Source organism: Idiotropiscis lumnitzeri, chromosome 13 (assembly GCF_059441095.1).
Source record: "Idiotropiscis lumnitzeri isolate Australia: NSW breed Sydney's pygmy pipehorse chromosome 13, RoL_Ilum_1.0, whole genome shotgun sequence".
Classification (NCBI taxonomy): Eukaryota; Metazoa; Chordata; class Actinopteri; order Syngnathiformes; family Syngnathidae; genus Idiotropiscis; species Idiotropiscis lumnitzeri.
The window spans coordinates 19,655,556-19,678,960 of record NC_142403.1 but is presented as its reverse complement, the minus strand read 5'-3'; the positions used below and the strand labels follow the sequence as shown (position 1 = coordinate 19,678,960).

Sequence of the window (23,405 nt, the reverse complement as noted above, 5' to 3'; positions counted from 1 at the left end):
CTTGAACCAGGCTAGAAGCCGCAGTTGTCTATGTTAAAAAAAAAAAAAGTTGTTGCCTGCATGTACAGAACGATTTTGTACGGTGAATGCACATAAAGGTCCATGAACAGATTCTTCAAAGAGTGCCTTTTAACACGGCAACAAGTTTACCAATTAAAACAGAACAGATCCGAAAATTATTTCACGCATTTTCTGAACTATAGAGCGCCCGCTCGTGGTGAAAGAAAAATCCACAGAAAAGCCGCACCGTTGTATTAGCCGCACGGTTCAAAATCGAGGAAAAAAAGTAGCGGCTTGTAGTCCGGAAAATATGGGAACCTTTTTTAATCGTGTCGGAACAAAGTAACTAATTAATTGACGTACTTACCATGTGTCAAGAACTGTTTTCATTTGTGGGAAAATGTCGAAATAAAATCTCTGTAACTGTCCAAATAAGTTTCCTGGAGCTTACTTGAAAGAAAGCAAATGACTGAATGGTGCAGTTGAAGCGCGCTTCCCACTTGACAATCGGCGAACGGTTTTCATTCACGCGAGCTGTCGTTCTTGACCCATGGGCCTGTTCAACCAACGCAAGTTCCGAAGACACCTGCGGACCGTTTTATTTCGTGAGTATATGTCGAAATACGTCTTCTTTGACTGAGTGTAAAGGAAAGAAAAACCTTGACTGCTACGTTGAAAGTTCTCCGAAGGATTTTCAATCCAAAACCAGCTGCTCTGCCTCTGAATGGGGCCGTTTAGAACGAGGGCTCTAATTTCGACCCACGGGCCGTTTTGATCACAGACATTTCACAAAACACCCGGGAACGGTTTCAATCGGCAGTAACATTTGGAAATAAATCTCCTCTAAGCGAGCGCAAAGAAAATAACCCATCGTTTGGCGTGTTGAAAGCGCTCTTAGCGCGTGTCAAGCGGCGGCGCACTTCACATGGCGGTCTCGTCCTGTGCGAGCCGCAGATAAGCGTCAGGCCCATTAGCGGGGGGGGGGGGGCACTCCGCCTTCAGACCCATTAGGTCCTGCGAGGACTTCAAACAGCAATTTGTTGTGCAAATAGGACGTTCAATTTGCGGCTGCCGAGAAAGCGAGCGAGAGAGTGGGAGAAAGACACGTTCCTCTCGCCCTAATTGAATTTTCAAAGGGACATTTTCCTCCATTTGTGTCGGCCGTGCCGGGTGATGAATGACCAAGAGCACAAAGAGGCCACGCGCGTTTATCCGTCTTCACCGTGGTCGTTAAGACGGAGTCGGAAAACGGCCATCGGGCATGGACCGCCTCGGCACCGTGGATCGGCAAAAGCAAACTTTGACGCCTGTCACCTGCTTCCGATCGGGGCCCCGAGTCAATAAAAGAGCTCTGCGATTTTGGGCCAAAATGAAGGCCGGAAACCGAAATGGATGGATCGCGTAAGGCTCATACTCGAGGTTGAACCGGCTCGTCGACATCACCGCGGAGGAATGACGATTTGAGCTTGAAGTCGATTAATCGGTAATCGTTTTTGTGGGCGGTCAAGGCCTCGAAGGCCTTCTCTGCTGGCGTAACAATCAAGATCAGATTCTTCACATTGACGTCACGTTATATCCTAGTGTTGTATTTTTAGGTGAGAGCTTTTATCCAATCAGAATTCAGCTCGCTTGTGTTGCCAGGCAGATTTCAGGACACCAGTGGCTCGCACTATTCGTCCGAGGCCTTCAGACACAATCGCGCGGCCGAAACCCGCGTCATGGGCTCGGCTGACGGCGGCACAAAGGCATCTCAAAATACAATCAAATGTCCATATTTTTTTTATTAATTAAATACACCATAGTGGAGCAAATGTCTCGGAAAATATCACAAATAAATTCATCTCTTTTTTTTTTCGGGCATTTAAATGGTCGGGAAAAGTCGACACCAATGAATGACTGACGGGGAGCATTAGTTCATTTTTTGTCCAGGTGTGAAAGGAAGGAGAGTGGCGGGACAACAACATTAACATGCATACTGTACATACAAATACACCAAAAGTGTGTGTGTGTGTGTGTGTGTGGCCATTTTCAGACACACCAGCAAAGAAAGGAAGAAAAAAATAATAATCACAATCCCACCACAACATCAACATGTTGCTTCAATAGAAAACATGACGCCGTCGGAATTTAGGAAAAAAAAAAAGTCAATCTCTTCCTGTAGAGTCTTTGTGTTTAGGTGTCCCGCCTCGTTAAGTGCAAGCATCCCGTCCAGGTTTGGAAAAAAAAAAAGGTCCACAAAATGTCTGTGGTGAGGATGAGTGGGGGGGCTAAAATGAAGGCACACGTCCCTGCTTTCCTGCGTGGCGTCCGTTTAACACACCTGGATAAAAGAGAAGAGGAGAGGTCGTGAAGATTTTTTTTTTTTCCCGAAATTATTCGAAAGCAAGCCACGCTGCTATTTGAGAAGCACAATTAGCGTTAGCCGCATAGCTAAACCGAAACACAAATAAAACTCACTTTGATTTTATATTCTGTGAAAACGCGACATTTGTACATTCGCCTAATCTTCATTTGATTTGATTTGGACATTTCTTTGCCATGGTTTCACCAGTTGAATTTCTCCCGCCGACCACTAGGGGTGGAGGTACTGGAGCCAAACATGTCATGGCCTCTTGTGTTTATTAAATAATTGTACGTGTGGACGTGCTATAATTAAAGCAGCGTGGCCAATCTCCACGAGCACTTTAGCATCAATAATGCAGCACATTTCGCTACAATCAAGAAGCAACCCCGGCCCGGCCCGCTGTTTACCGCGACTTAAACAGACGTCCGCAATTAAGCGTCAGAGCACTTTCAATCCACGGGCCCCTGAAAAGGCCGGCGCGTCTGCAAGGATTTAGAGGCGCACAACCGCCGTCGCCGCGCCGAAGCACTCAAGGTGAAACCACAATGCAATTTCTCTTCCCGGCCGACGTGATTACATCTGCCGCAGGCGTAATGAGGAACCAGTGCGTCCTTCGCGTATGATTAGACTTGTGTTTTGCTTTCAAATGGCAGAGTCACGCCGTCCACAGGCTATGCGATCGTAGCCGAGGTGAGCAGAGAAAACCGGGAAAAGATGCTCATTAAAGTGTCATTCATCAAACAGAGTACCAAAAAAAAAAAAAAAAAAAAATCAAAACATGACCTTGTGAGGGATGAATTATCGCCGTTCTATGCTTCATTAGTGAATCCTCAAAATTCTAATCAAAAATTTGCATCAACACATTGACTGCCATTGACGGCTAAAGACGTCAAATATCCTTTTTTTTTTCCAGGGGGGTTTTCCCCCGTAACGGTCAATTTCTTGTTCAATATCGCACATGGGCCCTTGTGATGTTTTCGCATTCCCGGGGTTGACTCCCCCGAACCCCCCCCCCCCCCCCACACTCCCTCAAACTTTCTGTAGGATGTGCATTATTGTGAAAAAAGCCACTTCAGACCAAAATGTCCGTCCTCCTGCTTTGCAGTTTTTCATGCATTAAGATGGACATCTCCACCAAATCGCAATTGTTCCGCCCTTTAAGTACAGCGGTACCCCGACTTAGGAGTGACCCGACTTCAATTGACCAAGCTACATTTTACAACTTGAAAAAGTCCATCAGTTTGTAAGATTGTTTGGAAAAGGGGCAGATGCGAGCGTCTGTCTCACCTTCTGGTCCGGCAGTAGCGGGTTGGTCTGCAGCGAGCTCAAATGGCCGTTGATGAGCGCCGTGGGTCGGTCGTGCTCGCAGAACAGGCTGCCGTTGACGTAGTGGAAGCGGTCACCTGGGACCAGGCGGTTCCGGCAGGTGGAGCATGTGAAACACTAAAGAGATAAAAATTAAAAAAAAAAAAATGGGGGCGGGTGGGTCTTGATGCCTCCAAGCAAAAAAATTAAAAAAAAAAAACCCAAAAAAAACCAGCCACCTCCAACTAACGAACGACCTTCAATTGGGGAGCCGCTAATGAGGCTCATGAGGGGTTTCCGGCAAAACGGGTCACCTTCACGCACCGGTTTTGACTTCCACGGCTACACAAACTCTTTGGACTATTAATAGATGACATCATTGGCACAGACGTGTCCAAACCGTTCCTTAAGAGTCCAAGTAAATAGTCGAGCTGATCAGAAGTGCAAAAAAAAAAGTCGGAGCCGGTAATCTCCACATCATAGCCGAGCTGGCGTCATTTTTCTCACGTGCGGAAATATATTTACGTGTTTAATAAGCGTGTCACTTTAATTATGGCACGGGGGAGGCTTCGACTACTAAGAAATGTTTTGATTTTCAAACACAACCTAAAAATAAATATATAAATAAATAAAAACTAATGAAATACCTAGTCTTAAAAAAAAAAAAAAAAGTGTGTGGGAGGCATATTTTAAGTTGTATTTTAAGAAAGAAAATGGGTTTTAAAAAATTGGTTGATGCAAATTCAAAAGTGCAAAAGTATGAAAAAATTGGTCATTTAAATAGAAATTCTGGAATCTCTTATTTCGAGGTCTTTTGATTCGGATTAATTACCTGATAAAATAAATATACTCAAAGTATGTCAAATAGTTTATTTTGCTATTTTATTTCGGAGTAATCATGGAACCAATCTTTTAAAACTCTAATAAATAAAAAGGTACATGTTGGCGGGAAGATGGTTTTAAGTGACTGCTCTTATGGTATGTGACACGAAGCAAACGGGTCAACATGATGCGCGTCTCGGGAGCGTTTTACCTTGAGATGGTAGACGTTGCCCTGCGCCCTCATGACCAGCTCGCTGGCGGGGATGGACTGACCGCACGCGCTGCAAGCACCGCTGTTGCCGAATAATCTGGCAAGAAAGAAGAGGTTTAGAGGGTTCATCTCGCTCTGCGTCACGAACAAGCCATTCTAGTCCCAAGATATAAACTGGAAAATAGGGCACTTTTAAAAAAAAAAAAAAAATTTTTTAATTTTTATTTAATTTTTTTTAAAAATTGCAGTGATATACTGCTTCACAATTTTTTTTTTTTTTTTTAAAGTTAATAAAGCATTAGAACAGCGGCAACGCCAGGTTGCAGCCTGAGTGCGTCACATCCAAGTCCAGAAAGTAAAAAAATCTTGCCAGTTAGCAAGGTTTGGACTTTTCAAACCTGGACTTGGCACCTCCGGTTGCAGCCGACAGGACGGTCGAGGACGTCTTGGAAATAACCACGGCATTGGAAGACTAAATCTGTACCAACAAGCCAATAATGCACGAGGAACAGGAACGGCCATTAAGGCGACGACGTCTGGTGGCTGTCCAGGGAGGTAGCGGAATGAGCGCAACACAAAAACCAAATTCCAACATTTCCACAAGTTTATGAGTCGGAACGGGAGTGGCCGCAGCCCATCTAGGCGGGAGGAGTCATAAAGACGCTCAAGGACCCTCAGTGAATACAACAAGAAAGCTGACATTCCTCATCATCGTGGCAAACTCTAGTCCTCGAGGGCTGCTTTCTTGCATGTTTTAAATGTTTCTTCTTGAAATGATCTGGATCATTATTCGCCATTTGAATCAGGTGCGAAACTTCAAAAACATGTCGGAAAGCGAATCACCCAGACCGGAGTTTGAGATCCCTGATGTTAATACGGCCCGTTTAGATGGTCGCAGCCCTGAGCGAGACGTGTGCTTTTCCATGTTTCCATTATCGTGACAAAAATCCAACATTGTTCTATTTTGGAAAAGAAGCATCAGCAGCCCATCCAGGCGGCGCCGTCAGGTTGTTGAGGGCACTGCGTAAATCATGATGCTAACACCCAAAAAATGTGTTGTACGTACGAGCTAATAATGTGGTGAGCAACCACAGCCCGTCTAGGCAGGGGAAGCCATTAAGCAACGTAGATGTTCCATCCCTGCCATGCTTCAACTAGCAAGCTGTCATTCCAAAATGATGTCATAAAAAACACTGAAGAGCTGACATTACTCTGAGCTAAAGCATCCACAACCCATCTAGGCAGCAACATTGGCTCGCTCTGATCAGAACGATCAGGAGCGCTGCATAAATCTTTGCAACACATACAGCAAATGAACTTTGGAACATGAGCATCCGCAGCCCATCCAGGCAGCAGCGGCCATTAGACGCCACAGTCACTACTTTTTGTGGCTCAATTAGAACGCATTTGTCATCATCGCGGCACGAACACACTGTACCTACGAGCTAACAATGCATTGGAACAGGAGCGTCCCGCAGCCCGTCTAGACGGTAGCAGGCAGTAGGAATGTCAATGATGCGCTGTCACTACGTTGCTTCGATGAGAACGCTGCCATTTCTCATCGCCACGACACCGTAACACAAAAATGTGTCGTTCCTACGAGCTAATAACGCATCGCAGCGGGAGCGTCTGCGGCCCGTCCAGGCGGTTGCAGCCATTAAGAGCATCGAGAGCGCTCCGTCACTGCCGTGTTTCCATTAGAAAGCTGCAGCTCGTGGATTTGATATATCATGTGCACGGGTTAACCTTTTCAATCACGGTGTCAACACTTTAGATTTGCTTCTACTCATCTCTTTCGCACCCCTCCGTACTCCTCCCACCTCTCGATAATGAAATGCTTGCCGCGGCTTCCTTTCTATCTTCCTTCTGAGTCCACAATTTAGATTACTTCATCTCAGCGAGCAGCAAACTGAATGAAATTTCGATTTGAGCAGAAAGTAATTTACTGGGATCTGGAGCCATTTGTCATCATATCTCAGCGGGTGTTTGCTCTATCACGCCACTTTTCCTAAGCAATCAAATAAGAGCGCGGCATCTGACATGCTTCGACGGGAAGGGTGGGAAAAAAGAAAAAGGGGGTTAGGGGACAGAGGGGATCAGATTAAGTTGTTTGGCGTAAACACCACGGGAAAGACTTTTTTTTTTCCCTCAATTCGGCCATATTGAAGGGCTTTTTACGTGAAAGTAATGAGCTAAATCGAGGTTCCGCAACCCGTCCAAACAGTAGGGAAGAAAGCGGGATGGGGAGGGTGGTCTGCTTTCAATAAGACAGCAGCAAATTTAGACTGAGTGATTTGGAATGGCTCCATCAAAACTCAATTCCACAAACTAATTAACTGGAGGCTGATGGTGACAACGGTGCCAGCTCGGTGCTTTCACTGGGACGAACGTGACGCAAATGTGTCGGGCCTGGCAGCCCCGGCCCCCCCCCACCCGCACCCGACAACAACAACCAGGTCTCTTTGTGCCACGCCAGCTCAGGTAAAAACACAAGACATGGTGACTTGAAAGTTCAAGATAAGAATTGAGTTGGACATTTCTAAACATGAAAGTCAAACATTTTCTTGACAATAAAACTAAACGAGATATTTGTCAAGTGTCAATGAAGCAGAAAAAGACCCCCGTTTTGATCCACGTCAAGTTGCTCCTTGCCGTCGACTGAAAATGACATCACAATGCCGAAGGGCTCGTGACGTTCGAAAGACGAGCCTTCCGGGTATTGGGATGTCATTCGCAGTTTGGAGGTTGACTTTAATGCGCATGTTTTCCTCCCGGAGCTTTATTTATTCAGTTTGAACTTTAATGCGGAATCATTTTCTCCCAGTTTTTTTCCTTACCTTTTTGTCTTGAATGGAGATGTTTTCGGCCCTCAAAGCTTTTGATTTAATGCAGATTGTTTTTCTTCCCCTTTAGTTTTAGTTTGGTGATTTGTTTTTATTGACCAAGACAGTTTGTGTAGACGTTTGTGCGAAAGTAAATTATCTGGTCAAAATTTTGCCTTTCATGCAGGTTTATTTTCTCGCACTTTTGCTTAAATGCTGATCTTTTTGTCTTTGACGCAGAAATATTGATCCATCTAAAAAGGAAAATGTACAAGATGGGTTTTAGACTTTTAACAGATATTGCACATGGAGTTGGTGCTTTCTGCTGAGAGCAGAACTGGTTGGCGTTCTGACAGCAGAGGGGAGAAAGCGCCAATGTCACCTCTTTCTCTCTTATAAGATTGCGATAATAATTGAAGTTATTAAACTTGCAATGACATGATCAATTCCAGCCATAACGTATCAGTACACTTATTGACACAGGCTCCAAAAATGTTTGAAGCATATCGTGTAAATGCAAAGTGGACATTCCGAAGTTCAGTGTAAATCCAGCCCGAGTCTTGTGTGCACAATTAAGCGGTCATCCATATTTGAAGTCGGCCTCTAATGGCCTCGAGTGCCACTGAACTCCATCGCCCGGATGACACGCCAACGCCGGGATGGCGTAATTAACTTCAAGGGACCCTTTAATTGCGGCGACGCATCTGTTTGGGCTTCTTATCCTCCTTGGACCGCCCCCCCCCACCCCTCACTAAAACATGATCTTGACTGAAGTGAGGATTAAATTAAAAAGAAGGAAACACAGCGAGCAGTCTGTCATCAGCGCGGCTGTCAGGTAAACGCTGGGCTCATTCAGTGCTGCCTTTGAGTGGGGTAAAATGACACAAACCCCTCCCCTCACACGCAGTCCATTAAAAAGGCTTCTGTGCATCAGCGGCCAAAGCACCTTAAAAGCATGAGGCCATATTGAAAGTGAAGCGCAGCTTTGCATAATGGCAGGAGGTGCATTAGAGTGGGGGGGGTGGGGGCGGTAGGATGTGTGCTGTGCACGTGTTTCGGGAGGCTGGGTGACGTCGGCGGCGGACGGCCAAATTACACACGGTTAATTCAGAGTAACAGATCGGGCCCCCACCGAGCGAGTGCAAGGCCCTCGGATTTAATTCCGTTATGACAAATCAAGATAAACGCTCTCGCTAAATTGCACGGCCATTTAATTAATTCCCCGAGATCCCGCGCTCGCCGGGCTCTAATAGTTCACGTCGTGCCGCTGCTGTCATGGCGCTCGAGCAGGCTTCAGAGTGATATTAAATAACCAACTATTAGATTTACCTCGCACGTTCCATTGGAAAAGTGCCATTTAATTACCTCGGCTTATTCAATTAAGCGGTGAGCGGGCGGGCGGGGGTACCCCCACCCTTCCACCTCAAATCCTGGAGCAAACTAATTCCCTCAGAGACAGAAGACGTCACCAATCCCAAAAATGTGATTGCAAGTTTCAAAGCAGAATTAGACACATTTCCAATCTATGAGACGCGCAACATTTTGGAACGCGCAACATTTTGGAACAAGCACATGTGCCAGCCAGCGCAAATGTTAGCGTCGAGCAAGTCTCGTTTGTCTCTGTAACCGGTCGTGAAAGAACGATCATTCTACCGAACCAAGACTTCCATTCTTCAATATTTCAATATACTTTTTTGCATCAATCCACTGATACTGAAACGTCAATCATTTGATTCTGAAACAATCTTTCAATTCTGGAAAATTGCTACTGCAATGCTGAAATATCGCAATAAAAAATAAATCCTTAAGGAATTAGTGATCCCTTCATACTCAAAATTTTCTTAATGAGGGACTGATAGTGATTTATTGATTTGAAAAAACGACATAGAAAGAGCAAGACTTTAAGAGGGATAGGGTGATCTTTTGCTACTCGACTCCAGAGTCTCCACTTGACTGCAGAGGTCCTTAAGTCGCCTCTTGGGTGAAACAGGATACCCTTGTTCTCCCGCTGCGTTCAAATGTGGCGCAGTTTGAAGTGGGAAACCCAGGCGAGTTGAAGAAAAGCAACATCACTCTCCCTTTAAGATGAGGGAAAAGAGGAAGGCAAAAAAAAAAAACAAGCATCAAATGGCCTTGGCAATAATCCGTTCTCACTATCTGCCTTTCTCTGCTGCTCCCTCTCAAAAGCCAATTTGCTTAATTAAATGTTTTGTTTGCCCGCGCGCCTCTCATTCATTTCGGACACGTCAGCGCGCGAGCGGAGACAAGCCAGGGAGCAGATCTCATTAGATAAAACCCATCAGGACTAAAAGGAAATGTAGGGGGGGTACGGCTATAATTAAAGCATTTAATTGTGTAGACTCACTGTCAGATGTCGGCTTTATCTCCACAGAGATCTCACGCTTCCATCACATGCATTTAGCTTTGTTTGAGCTTGGCTACAAGTGGAAAAGGTGCACGGAAAAGCACCTCATGCGTACTTTAATGGCGCGAGCGTCCCGTTCGGAATCAAGTGTCCCATTGACTCCCTCTTCATGTGCTCAAGTTGTCTACGCGGTATGTGGGGAGGCTCAGACACAACACGGGCCGCCGACGCGGTGGCTGCTCAAATGCGGCCACAAAATACTCATTGAACAAATTCAAATACGACGAAAAGTATCCGTGTCGAAACTGCAGCGTGTACATCTGGAAATGCTCCGATACTACGACATCGATACTAGACCAGCCTGACAACTGTCTAAAAAGAAAAGAGAAGCAAGCAATGGCGTGATAGAGAATCACTTCAGATATTATAGTTTTAGTTTCGAGATATTGCTTTCTTATCATTTTATTTTGTCCACGACACACTGCATCTGTAGTCCTACTCATATGCAAAATCCACCACCACCTATGAGCGGCCATGTCGGAATCAGTCGGAACGTTAACAGTTGCTAACATAATGGAAGATTGTCATTTGATACCGAGCGCCAAACAACATGCGTTTAAACTCCACACTTGAAAATCACAAGAGACTGGCTGGTGCTGCTGTTTTGGTTTGCAACATAACACGCGCGCGTGGAGCGATCACGTCGTTGATTGAAGCGCTAATCGTTGCGAACGTAATGCAAGGTAATCTTTGCTAAAGTCTGCTGACCCGCACCCTTCGAGTGACTGGTAAATGTGCTGCTGTTTTGGTTGGCGACAGGGCTGCAGCGGGTTCACCATTCTACTTTTTAACGCCCTATCTATGCAGATGGCAAACCAAATCAAATGTTAAGGCATACGTGTTACCCCTCGAAGATAAATTCGGTGTGCCGCCGCAAAGCTAAAAAGCATTCAAATAATACAAACTTTATCGCTTGTAATACGTCTTGTCGCCATGGAAGCAGATGAGTATCAAGACAAAACACTTTGTGGTCGTCCTCACTTTGGAATTTCATATCAACATGATTTATTTGACTCTTGGCTTGGCTTGGAGGGAAATAAAGTTAACTTTCAGGAGCACCAGCAAGACAACGCAATGTTAAACGCAAAGTCACGCCGCTTTGTCTCGATGGTGTCGTGACTGGAGGAGGTACGGTCAAGCCAATAAAATTTCTTGTTTGAAACATTAGGCGACCCCTCAAAGCTGCACGTGTTGCGGTGGATGTTGCTGTTTTGGTTAGCAACAAAACAAAGACACTGTGGCAGAGCAACCACATCACAAGTGAACGGATCACATAACATTGCTCGAGACGCGTGACGCTTGTCTGATTTCGTCCAATCTACATGCCTCAACAGGTGCTGCTGTTTGGGTTAGCAATCAAACAAGCAAAGGCACGATCAAGAGGAACGAGTGGGTCTCTGCCTGTTGCTTAAGATGCTTAGCGCTCAATTTACTTCATCAGAGAGTGTTTACCGACTGCTGTTTAGATTAGCAACATCGCCATAACATTGAGGAGCAGCCATGCCGCTCAACTGGAATGCGGCCAGATCTTCTCTTACAGCTCCAGATTGTGGCATTTCGGTGTGGTTTTTACCTGATGTAGTCGTTCCGGCAGAGGATCATGCCGCTCTTGGTGTAGCACGACGTGCCGATCTCGCCCAGCTGCGCCTGGCAGCACGAGCACTTTAGGCAGCGACTGTGCCAGTAGCCGTCCATGGCGTACAAGAGGAAACGGTCGGCGATTTTCCCGCCGCAGCCGGCGCAACGCTTCCACGGCAGCGAGCCGGCGGACATGGATGGTGGCGGCTGCTGCTGGCCATTTCCTGGGTTCACCATCTTGCCTAAGGGTGAAAAAAAAATACATTCATCATTGCCAGTTAGTAGTTCAATTCAGAGAGAGACTCCCCAGAAAATAAACATGGATGCACGCAACATCGTTGAGAGAGAACATGTCAACGTCTGTCAACGTCTCGGGGTCTTCAATTCTGTTCCTGGAGGTCCGCCGTCCTGCCTGTGTTCCTGCTCTCCCTGCTGCAACTCATCTGATTCAAATGATCCGATAATCAGCAAGGTCTGCAGACGCTGAATAACGATCCTGAGATTTGGAATTGCAGCAGGGAGCGATAGAAAACAGGCAGGCGAGTGGCCCTTGAACACGATTGAAACATGGACAGCCACACCATTGTGGAGCGCCCACATCATCTACCAGAAGGGAGAATAAATTGGGAGGACTTAAGCAGAATGGCACAAAAAAATAAAAAATAAATAAAAATCAGAGCAGACTGGTCGAAATGATGGTGGCCCATCTCCAAGGATCATAAACAGGAACGCACACAACATTGTGGAGCAAAAAAAATGGAGAATATAATTATTTTGTCGAAATTATTTAACCATGAAGAACTGCAAAGTGGAATAGCTCATCAAAACAACCACGGACGCAAACATTGTGGAGTCACCACATGAGGAGTCGACTCAGAAAATGAAGCACAACATCAACAAGTAAGTGAAAGTGGGCTTATTGAATAAGTTCCATGCATGTTGACGTGCTCAACATTGCGGAGCAACTTCATTTAAGAAAAAAAAAAGTGAGACGTCAAGAAGTGATGCCAACTGAGGAGAACTATTTAGTCGCTTCAGGAACATAATCATAGACAGAAAAAAAAAACCATTGCGGGGCAGACAAAAAGAAACTACTTTACTGCTTTAAAACAACAAACTAATGATGATAAAGTCATGTCATTCCACGGGACATTAACATGCAACCACACAACATTGCGGAGGGACCATGTGTCTGGAGTTGACTAGAACAAGAGATTTCAAATATTTGGACGAAATGAAGCAAAACGTCAAGAAGTGATGAAGTGGTGTAACTCTGCAACGTAAACATGGACGCACACAACATTGTGGAGCATGCATCAGAGCGCTAATCGGCACACAAAAAAAAAAAAAAATTAAAAAAGAAGGCATATCCACAAAGCACAAAGATTGTAATTCTGCAGTTTGTGCGCCTCGTTAGGTGCTGCTGTTTTTGTTATCAACAACGTGGTGCGTCGATCGCTCGTCGCTATTCGCGGACAACTTTCCAAGAGGTCACACTGAATTTAATTTCAGAAACGTTTGTGGCCGATGTTTTGTTATTGGATTAGATGGCAAAGCTAATTAGATGTCAGCTTTTAATCGCAACAGGAACCGATCGGATCTTCTTTATAGTATTTTTCCTCACTGCGTTGGGTTGGGATTTGCCATCTTTTGTTGCATTTCAAAAAAATGCTTTTGCAAGTGAAAGTGATTTTTTTTTTTATTTATGTCCTTCTTCCCCATCTCATTTGTTACCGGGACGTACCGGTACCCGCCATCCTTCACTGTGACTTTGCCAAGTGGTTTTGTTCATTTCATGCTACGGAAAGCCAGGCAACGATTTAAGGGAGGCGTTTATTTGTCGTTTCCGAGAACCGTTTGCCCTGCTTGGCCATATCATTCCTCACCAGGATTTGCCATTCCATTTTGGAAAGCAAACATTTTGCTGTCGCTCTTTGCTGTTAGCTAAAAGTGGTGCATAGATATGTGGGAGGGATTTACTCGTCGTCCGTTATTCAACACGTCGTTCATCATCAGAAAGTCCTGGGATTCACGAGCCTTTACCTTACGCTTCAAAATAAGACTTTTTCTTGTTGTTGATTCCCGCAAGAGAAAAGTGTGTTTCTTCTCGTGGCCTTTGCTTGCGATTTGATTCATCAGCAGGATGTGCTGGTATTTTATTTCACTTCAAGACTAGCAATTTAGTTCCACGCTTTGTCACCGGGATGTTCACCAGCCTTCACTTTCCAAACGAAACTTTTTGTCGTCGTTTGCTGCTAGGAAGATGTAAACATCTATTTGAGGGAGGAATTCGGTCTTAAAAATGACAAATACGCTTCCTTGCTGTATTGCTCCTCAAAGATATACACCTGGAATTGCCATCCTTCCAACTTTTTTCCCGTTGTTTTGTTTGTTAGCTGCTGGGGAAAGTGAGGGGGTTTATAGGTGGAAGGTGTCATTTCTGACCTTCTCCAGCTTTACATCCAACATCATCACTTTTCTTAATATGACGTCTTTATTAAGTTTCTGCCAAGGCTTCTGACGTCAAGCAGCCATTAAATGTCATTTAAAAAGTGTAATCTCCTCCGATTTGGCGAGGCAGCTAAATCTTTTGCTAAAGGCAGGTAGGCTAATTGGGACTGGGGAAGAGGAAGGTGGGGAGGCGGGGGTGGGGGGGTAGAGAGTAGGAGGGTGGAGGGGGGGGGGTCCATTCACGAAGCCATTAGCGATGGCTTTTAGGGACAAAGCAGGCAGCCTACCTTTAGAGCTGATTACATCTGAGGAAGAGGAGGATGAAGGAGGCGACCTGAAAGTGACTCCCCGGGTAAACAACAAGCAGCCATCGTCAAGTTTCACATCGGAGGAGGAGGAGAGGAGGACGGCAGAGTGGAAAGGAGCTTTTAACTTCGCTCAGGTAATTACACGGCCGGGCAATTTGAAGAGAGCGAGAGATAAGATCGCGTAAAAGTCAAAGTCATCATAATAAGTGCGTCGTTTTGTTCGGTTTCAACCAGAAACGCCTTGCTAGCAAACGTCAGCTAGCATACTTTCAAATACTAAAAGTGAAGTTCGACACCCCCCCCCCCACTCAAAAAAAAAAACACAAAAGGCTGTCAACCACGTTTAAAACATTTACCAATTCAACAAATCAAAACAAGAGAAAACTCACCTAGTTTAAATGTAGTGTTAAAGTGAAGCAAACAAGCAGGAGAAACAGTCCAAAAAGTGCTCGAATTTTTTTTTAGACAAGAAGAAAAAAATGTTTTGTTTTTTTTAGTTATAGTATTTCCACCGTTTTACTGCCTCGGCGTTCGGTTGTGGCGAGGACACGCGACGTCCATGGTGGAAGGAAGCTCGGAGGTCTGCCGCATCGCCGTAAGGTTTTCACACCGAGTGGAGCGTGCCTTGGACGGGGTGGGAAGCGCCGAGGACGCCGCTGCTGTTGTTTCCCTCTAGTCCGGAGCTGCTGCGCCTCGCGTTCTTCGAGTCCCTGACAAGGAAACGAGCGGCAGTAGAAATGACTTCTGGCTGCGTGACGGCACAACGCGGCAACCAATTAATGCCAAGATAGTGTGACTGGAGGGAGGGGATTAACGACAGCCAGCCAATCACAAAGAGGGAAGGGAGCGTTAGACCGCCGTAGTAAAACACAAAAACCTTGCAAATACTTAACAGTTGTCCATGTATATTTTATCAATGCCCATATTAAACTTGTCTTTTACTAAAATCTGCATCTGATCACACTGTCAAATGTTCCTTTTGCAATGAAAACGTAAAGAATGCAGATGTAAGCGCCTGATTTTAATTACTTGACATTCCAGAAGGGTGCAGCGTGCGGAGTCCTGGCACGCATCGGCTTGTGTACTTATTTACGTGGAGTGGCGCCATCGTCTGGCACAGAGGGCAATTGCACCGAGGCGCTCGCCTGTCATTAGTGACCTTATTAAAGACCCCTGGGGAGTTGGGCTCAAGTGAGAGATGGCTAGATTGCTTTGAGAGAAAAATAATAAGAAAAATAATTTTTGAAATGTTGATTTTAAGGGAGAAGATTGCTTCAGATGTGGTTCGTAGACAAGAAGAACGCTGGTTGGTTATAAAGAAGAATGGTTTCGGTGTTGGTTTTAGAGACAAAGTGGTTGGGTTTTAGGGAAGAAGCGCCAAACAAACTTGCACATTTTAGGTGTTTCCCTCGTTCAACATTAAAATGTTCAGGTCAACAGGATCCTCTGCTGCCGCCTGATAACGATCCTGATTATGTGGATCAGGTGTATTGGAGGAAGGAAACATCTAAAATGTCCATTATAGTGGTCCTCGAGGACCAGCGTTGATGACCGATGTTGGTTTTAAGGACTAAGAAGACTGCGTTAGGTGTTAGGTTTACGGAAGACGGCACCTGGTTCAGGTCTTTTAGACAGCGACTAGTTTTCAGCATCCCAGTTAATGGGAAGTGTGTGTGGGTGTATGTGTGTGCATGTGGAATGGCATTCCCACCATCAGAAAATTGATCATCTCCTTTCTTCACTGAGATCTTTTGAGTCCTGTGGCACCCCCCCCCCCCAAGCAGCTGCACTATGAAACAGATTAAAAGGCACGAGCAAACAATATGGCGTAGCCGGCCTCAGATGTTCGGACGCTCCCCACAGGGCTGATCTCACACCAGTGAAAAGGAAACCGCGGCGTTTTGTAATGAAGACGCTTGGCCTGCCGGGGGGGGGGGAAGCGAGAGAAAAAAAAAAAAAAATCTTAGCTTCAACATTGGAGTTGTGTTCTGTTCCGACTTTAATCAAGGCTGACCAAACAACAATTTCAACCTCCTCCGCCCTCCCTCGTTCATTTCAAATGCTAACATCAACAAAGTGAGATTTAAGGGGATTCGCTATTGCCCTCATGAATGCTCAACAGTCTATTTCCTTTAAGTTATCCAGCCAGAAAACTTTAAAGAAATTGTTTTCTCGACGCTGTATCCACTCGTCTGTCTGTTTTCAGTTTTCATCTCTGAAATAAACATTTAAACCAGTCGAAGTTTTCACCCAAAAAATCACGGCGCGAACCAGCCTCCTCCTCCCAAACTGATGCTTGAAGCAGCAAAATTGAAACCAGTCTTCTTCCCTTTAGACTTGCCGCATCTCTCAGTGATGTGAGAATGCAAAGGAAGTGGACCATCGCAAAAAAAAAATAATAATTAGTTGTTGACTCACACCCACAATTAAGCAGCAGGTCAGTCGGGTTTGGTCGAGTCGCTCAAAATGAGACTGGTTTGAGGATGTACATTAAGTTTTAAATCAAGCATTGCTTTGACGAAATATGCAGAGTGGTTTCGATGGTCCATCGAGCTTGGTTTTATCATTCGGTTTAGTGAAGAAAAGATCCGTTTTGGGACCAAAATCACTTGTTCAGGTGCTGGTTTTCGGGAAGAAGACCGGAGCAAGAAAAAAAGGCGATCAATTTTCAGAGAGGGAATGCCCACCCTTCTCCAAACACAGATCTCTCTGACCTCACCACCTTCACCCGCCCCCCTACCCCGATCGCAGCGACGTGCCGTAATTATTTAGTTAAAAAAAAAAAGACCACTCAGAGTAATTCCTCTCCGCTCTGTTATGAGAAGCTCATTAAAACAAGCTCGGAACAAACAAAGCGTTTCCCTGCGAGCCCCCCCCCCTTTCCTCTTTTCAGACTCATCTCGTAATTTCCCTCTATTTTAATCATTGAAATCAATTAATCATCGCGCACTGGAAAAGATATTCTGCACCATCTTTCTGCTGTGTTTTTGTTTCGGCGGATGAGATTGTCAAGAGAGCTCCGGAGCAAAGTGGGCTCGCGTCGCCTGCTTGCCAAAGGGGAAATCAGCTCGGCGCAGCAGCGTCTCCTCGGAGCTCCAGGAATAATAAAACAATTAAAGTGGAGGAAAAGATTGTCTTTATACATCTGATGTCTTTCCAATGAGGCCGGGGGCATCTCATAATGAACACGTTTTGTCATGTAAAACCCACCTGGCACATTCAAAGTCCCTGGGTAACTTTTCCGACACTTTTGGACTTTTTTTTGTTCAGTCAAGTAAAAACAACGCATCAACTTGTCGTCTTCTTCATCACAACCAGGACGGAACAAACCCCTAAACCAAGGCTTGTTACCTTGAACCAGTGCTTCTCAAATAGTGGGGGGGGGGGGGGCACCTTGGGCGCAGCGTGGCTCAGGGGAGGAAACATGCGTTTTTTTACCACCGTACTACAATCACGTGTAATTGCACCTCCACTCCACTAGTTGGCAGTGTCGCTCTCCTTGCCCATTGTGCGCAGCGAGTACTAACTCGACGATCTAGGTTTGTTTTGCAACAAAAATGCAATTATTTATAGTTGTGGTGGAGAGGGGGTGCTGGTGGGGGGGGGGGGGGTGCACGAATTGTTTTCTTCTTGCTGGGGGGGGGGCGTACCAGAAAATAATTGAGAAGCCCTGCCTTGAACCAAAAGCAAAACTGGTCTATTTCTTACCTTGAGACCAACACCTGAACCAGTCGTCAATCCAAAAAAAAGGAGTGGTGTCAAGTGTTGCTTTAAGGTACAAAGACAACTGGCTCTGGTTTGGTTTTAGGGAAGAACGAGACTTGTTGGGGAATTCGTTTTTAGGGAAAAATATTTCTTTAGTTGGGATGAAGAAAACTAGTTTGGGCCTTGATTTTAAGGATTACCAGGATTGGGTGGGTTGGTTATAGGCAGTGTTTCGCAATTATTATTTTTTGTTATGCCCGTAGCAAGAAGAAAATAATTCTCGCCCCCACAACATCACCCACTCTCCCAGGCAACTAAAAATAACAGCATTTTCGTTGACAAACAAACTGACACAGCGAGTTAATACTCACTGCGCACAATAGGCAAGGAGATTGCCACTGCCCACTAGTGGACTGGATGTGCAATTACACTTTATTGTAATACAGCGGGGGAAAAAAATCATGTTCCACAGGGTCACACTCGGTCCCCTCAGCATGGCAACCCACTATTTGAGAAGAACTGGTTTTAGGGAAGAAAAAGTGGATCAATTGTTGGTTTTAGCAGCGGTTTTACGGAAAAGAAGAATGGGTAATCTGCTGGTATTTGGGAAGAGAAAAGTTGATTTAGCTTTCTTAGATACTTTTGCCACGTTGTTTCCTGCCACACCAAACGAGAGCTGTTCCTAAACCGCTCTGAAGATCAACGCTGTAGACGAAAAGTCGAGGTAACCTACTGGCACATTCCTAAGCCGCCATCTCAACGACAATAAAAGTGTTCGTAACGAACGTCCCCGTAAGTAACGGAAGGCAGCCAGTCAATGAGCGACCCCCCTTAAAGTGCTTTAATCGGCGGATAATTAATTCCACACACTATTCCCGACTCCCCGTATGCGTCTACGTACAAACACACAAACAGCCGCTAACGACGCGGCCTTAATGAAACGTTGTGAATCCTTAACGAGTCCCGAAGCCTGGTGATGAATTTCATAATTATTCAGCCCCCGCACGAGCGGCGCGGGAAAGCCATCAGTCAAGGCAAATGAGTTGGCATCCATTAAGGGTTTGCGATGTCTTGTCAGGACGTTGGCTTTATTAGCTCCTTACAAGCATTGCCATAATTGAGTGCATATTTCATTTGTCTCCCAGTACACTTTACTAAATGACTGCTTGGTTTTTTTTTTAAAATTTTTTTTTTCATTTACAACAACAGGCCCCGAGCAGCTCTCTCGAGCAATGAGCCAAACTCTACCAACTTTAGCCGTTCAGCAATACAATAAATTCAAACTAAGAGACACAAATACAGTCATTATATTTTGTCAGGAACATTTGCGTCTTAGCCAAAGCAACAAATGCATCCAATTCTTTGATCAACAGGACGATTGACACTAGTTAGCGTGACAAAAAAAATTGGGTTAGCATGAAGAAAAGTTGTAGGATGTGGTTAACATGAAGAAACGTACGAAGTGGTTAGCATAAAGAAAAAAACGTGGTTAGCATGAAGAAACGTTTGAAATGGTTAGCATGGAGAAACGCACAAAGTGGTTAGTATGAAGAAAAAAAACGTGGTTAGCATGAAGAAACATTTGAAATGGTTAGCATGAAGAAACGCACAAAGTGGTTAGCATAAAGAAAAATACGTGGTTAGCATGAAGAAACTTTGTATGACATAGCAGTAACACAATCCATGGTGCGCAAGACGGAACTGTACGAAATTGTGATCTTGAAGAAACGTACGCTTTGGTTAGCATGAAGAGCAATCACAAAGCTAACGTCTTCAGCCCGTTGTGTCCCTGCATCACCGCCACGTTTCCCCGTAATTCTCCACTGCCCGTGGTCCCGATTAGACGCTAATAAATAAATAATTAAAACTCCAGGCAAACCAACAAAGAAATGAGATACAAAAGAGAGCGCGAGAGAAAATGTCAGCCTTCCTTATCATCATTGAGACTTGATTGCTGTGGGATTAGAATGCAATCAGCATGGCGTCACTATGGCGACCACTGCTTTTAACTCTTTATCATTGCCACACATCTTAATTTAACTTGGAACACTTGGGATCACTTTAGATGGGAAATTGACCAAAAAAATAAAGAAGGAAGGAGAGAAGAAGGACGGGAGTGGGGGGGGGGGGGTGCAGACATTCTTGTTCTTTGTGTTGTATTTCAATTTAATTTGTCTTTCAGGCTGAAGAAATCAATTTATCAAGACGTGTGTGGGAAAGTGATGGGGGAAGACTAATCTTGTCAAAATGAATGCTTGACACACTATTTGGACATCTGTGTTAGTCCCCCCCCCCCTCCCTCCAGACGGGTTCTTTTGGTTTATTCCACGGTGAAGGAGGCCCTTCTAAGGCGCACATTAATAAACAAGCCGAGCTTCAGGTATTTGTGGTAAATGTTCTTTGACTCGTATAGCGCTTTTCCACCGATGAAGGCGATGACGTTTTTGGCAGAGTTGAATCGAATCCATTCTTGACCTTTTACAAGCACTTTTAAGAAAAGCGCAAGGCGGTAGCCCCTCGCCCCCCCAACCGTCATGTTCCAAATTATTCGTGTAATAGTTTGACTTTTCTCATAAAATTGTCACTATTTTTGCATAATAATTAGACTCCTGCCTTCATTTTATAAAATTGCTGCTATCGTCATCTGAGAATAATTTTCTTTCTAAAATTGCAAATTATTCCCGTAAAATTAATATTTATGATTTGTAAAAAAAATAAAAAAACCTTCCTCAACAATCCCGTAAAATTTATGACTTATAAAATATGTTCTTCTTGATATTTTGAATTTATTCTTATGGCTTTCCTCTTCATGATGTCTCATTTTGTTTTTTAAAAAGACTTCTCTTGTCTGTTACAAATGTACAAACATTTTGACTTGATACTGGAGGCATATTGACGATTCTGCTCTTTATAGCTTTTGTTTTAGGACTCGATCCTCTTTTTAGTTACGAAAAAAAAAATTGCCTATTTGTGATTTTCTGTAATGTGGCAAAAACAAGCAGGCCTTATTCTTCTTGAGCAAAATAATGTCCACATTTTCTATGATGATTGCATTGTCGCCCCTCTTAAATTGAGACAACAAACAGTTACTGTCAGGCAGCCGTAAAGTCGCCCAAAAAGCCGACAAACAAGTTGTCCACGCAAGCGACTTCTCCCACGGAAGGAAGAAGATTGTCACGTGTGGGCGTGCGTTCCACCTACTTTATACCCACTCGCTCGTCCGACCACAAAATCGAACAGCGGCTGTGTGAGATTTGTGATTGACAGCCAGTAGGAGTGGACAAATAAAATGGGGGCGACCGTGTCGGATGTGACACCTTTGGCTCCTTTCATCTTTTTTGCCAAACTCGGACTAAACACAGCAAAAAAAAAAAAGAGAAAATAAAAAAACATCTTTGTTTGTGGTATGTTTCCGCTTCAACAATTAGTCGCTTCTTATTATTAACTAGTGCGATTGTCCACAACTGAGTCGTGATGGATTTACTTTCGACTTTGGATTATTGCTTATCATCCTCTTTATTTCTGTTGCGCACGGTGGCGTTTGGATCACATGCACCAAACAGGAAGTTTGGCGTCCATCACGTGTCTTCCAACGTTCCCACCATGTTAGCTCAAACGAAGCATCTCCAGCCGCGGAACGGAGAGAAGGTCCCGAGTCGGCCGTCGGCACAAATCCATAATCCACGGCTGCAACTTAATGGCTGTTTTAATGAAAGCCAGCGTTTGGGGAGATAAGAGCGACGGCCCACTGTACGCCGATGTGCCAAATGGAAATAAGTGCAAGTGGCAAGGTCACTAATCAATAGCAAGTTAATTAATGAGGACTGCACCGGAGTATGGATTTGCAAATGTCGCTTCTTTTTTTTTTTTTTTTTGTTTCAATCGTTGAATGACGTCAGAGCGCAAAGAGGGAAAAAAAAGAAATAAAAAGAACAAGGTGAATGCCGATTCACCTTGAATATCTCATTTCAGCCAAGGCGGAAAATATTTTGCAAAATCAGAGTTTTTTCGTCATTTTTACAAAAAATGGACACTCTATTGTTCGGGGACTCGACCTTATCGTTGATGTTTTTACGAAAAGCGGAAAAAAAGTTTTTGATCTGTACTAAAACACGAACGTCACAATCAAGATTTTGGCTCAACAGAACAAAAACCTTTTGAGCATGTTTTGTAAACATCCGAGACAATCGGTACAAAAACACGTACGTTAGCTTCACTGTATAAATATTTTTTTTCGTCAAAACGACAATCTTTGATGAGTCCATTTTTGTTCAAACATCGACAATTCAGAGTCTGATCAAGCTAACCTACGTGTTTTTGCATCGTTGGGAGACAATCGTCATTGAAGTGAAACAGGTTTAAAAAAAAAAGTTCATGTGAAACTACAAGTTCGGTCCAGCTGAAGGAGAGCGTAAAAAAAAAAAAAAAACGGGGGTAAAAATTAAGTCGTGATTACAATTACAGGACATGACACTTAGCTGATTTGAAACCAAATTTGACAAAGGCCGTCAATGGCGTCGATGGCGGCTCGCTCGCCAGATCCCCAATCAAAAGTTTGCCGTGTATAATTTGACGCAATCACATTTCTCCACAGTCATCCGGCGCAATCAGGTAATCAGAGGGAGGCATTAACAAGACAAATGGAGTTGGAAAAAAAGTGGGTGCGCTCTGTTTGCGGGAATTTGCCACCGAGAAGCCCCCCCCCCGGCCCCTCCGCCTGATTACCCCCATCACCCTCATACGGCGCCGCCCCACCGCCGCCATGTTGGCTGCTGATTGACTTGTGCGTAAAAAGGCGGCAGGTAGATTATCACTCTTAGGGGCCATTGGTGTCAAGTGATTAGTCGAGTTTTTTGACAGAACCTCATCGCCTCGTTAAGAGAATTTCGCCACCTCGACTTGGACGACGACGTCTGATTGGCCCGCTGGCTTTCGGACGACGCGGCAACGCTCGGCCGGCCTCTTTATTTCACTGCGTTTGATTGCATTTTAGTCCATAAAGATTTCAACATGCGTGCGAAAACATCGCCGACGAAATCCAGTGGCCATCCCCGGAAGTTGACGTCCGGTTTGTAAAAATATCAACGATAATTTGGAGGTTACCATTTTTTGTCAAAATCATCAGAGATCATTTTGCGTTGCTTATCACTCCGTTTCCATGAATACATCAAAGACCATTTTAATGACTAAAAATGACGAACACGTCAACTTTCAAATCGAGCCTGCACCCAACAAGCACGTTTTCATTTACATCAAAGGCATTCTAGAGTCTGACAGACACAGATGACAGGAGGCCGGCCTTCTTCTAGGTCGCTATAGGGGGGGGGGGGGGCGCCCTCTCAATGCTCACTCTAGATTTTTCTTAAATTCTCAAATTAAAAAAAAAACAAAAAAACAAGTAAAAATAAGCAAAGGAGGAGGACGTGAGCACAAC

The 23,405-nt window shown here is 44.6% G+C and overlaps 1 protein-coding gene across 2 annotated transcripts; it reads right to left on the bottom strand.

Moving 5' to 3' along the window:
* Positions 1 to 1,763: 1,763 nt before the first annotated feature.
* Positions 1,764 to 15,021, bottom strand: lmo4b (LIM domain only 4b). 2 transcript variants are annotated; one of them, XM_088313497.1, is made up of 5 exons: positions 14,779 to 15,021; positions 11,503 to 11,749; positions 4,683 to 4,779; positions 3,632 to 3,787; positions 1,764 to 2,320 (listed from the first exon to the last, which is right to left on the bottom strand). In XM_088313497.1, the coding sequence occupies exons 2-5, from the start codon at positions 11,742 to 11,744 to the stop codon at positions 2,312 to 2,314; spliced, it is 504 nt and encodes a 167-aa protein (XP_088169623.1). In that variant the 5' UTR covers positions 11,745 to 11,749; positions 14,779 to 15,021; the 3' UTR covers positions 1,764 to 2,311. The 2 variants fall into 2 exon arrangements, with proteins under 2 accessions (XP_088169623.1, XP_088169622.1); XM_088313496.1 differs by having other exon boundaries at positions 14,656 to 15,020.
* Between the last annotated feature and the right edge of the window lie 8,384 nt (positions 15,022 to 23,405).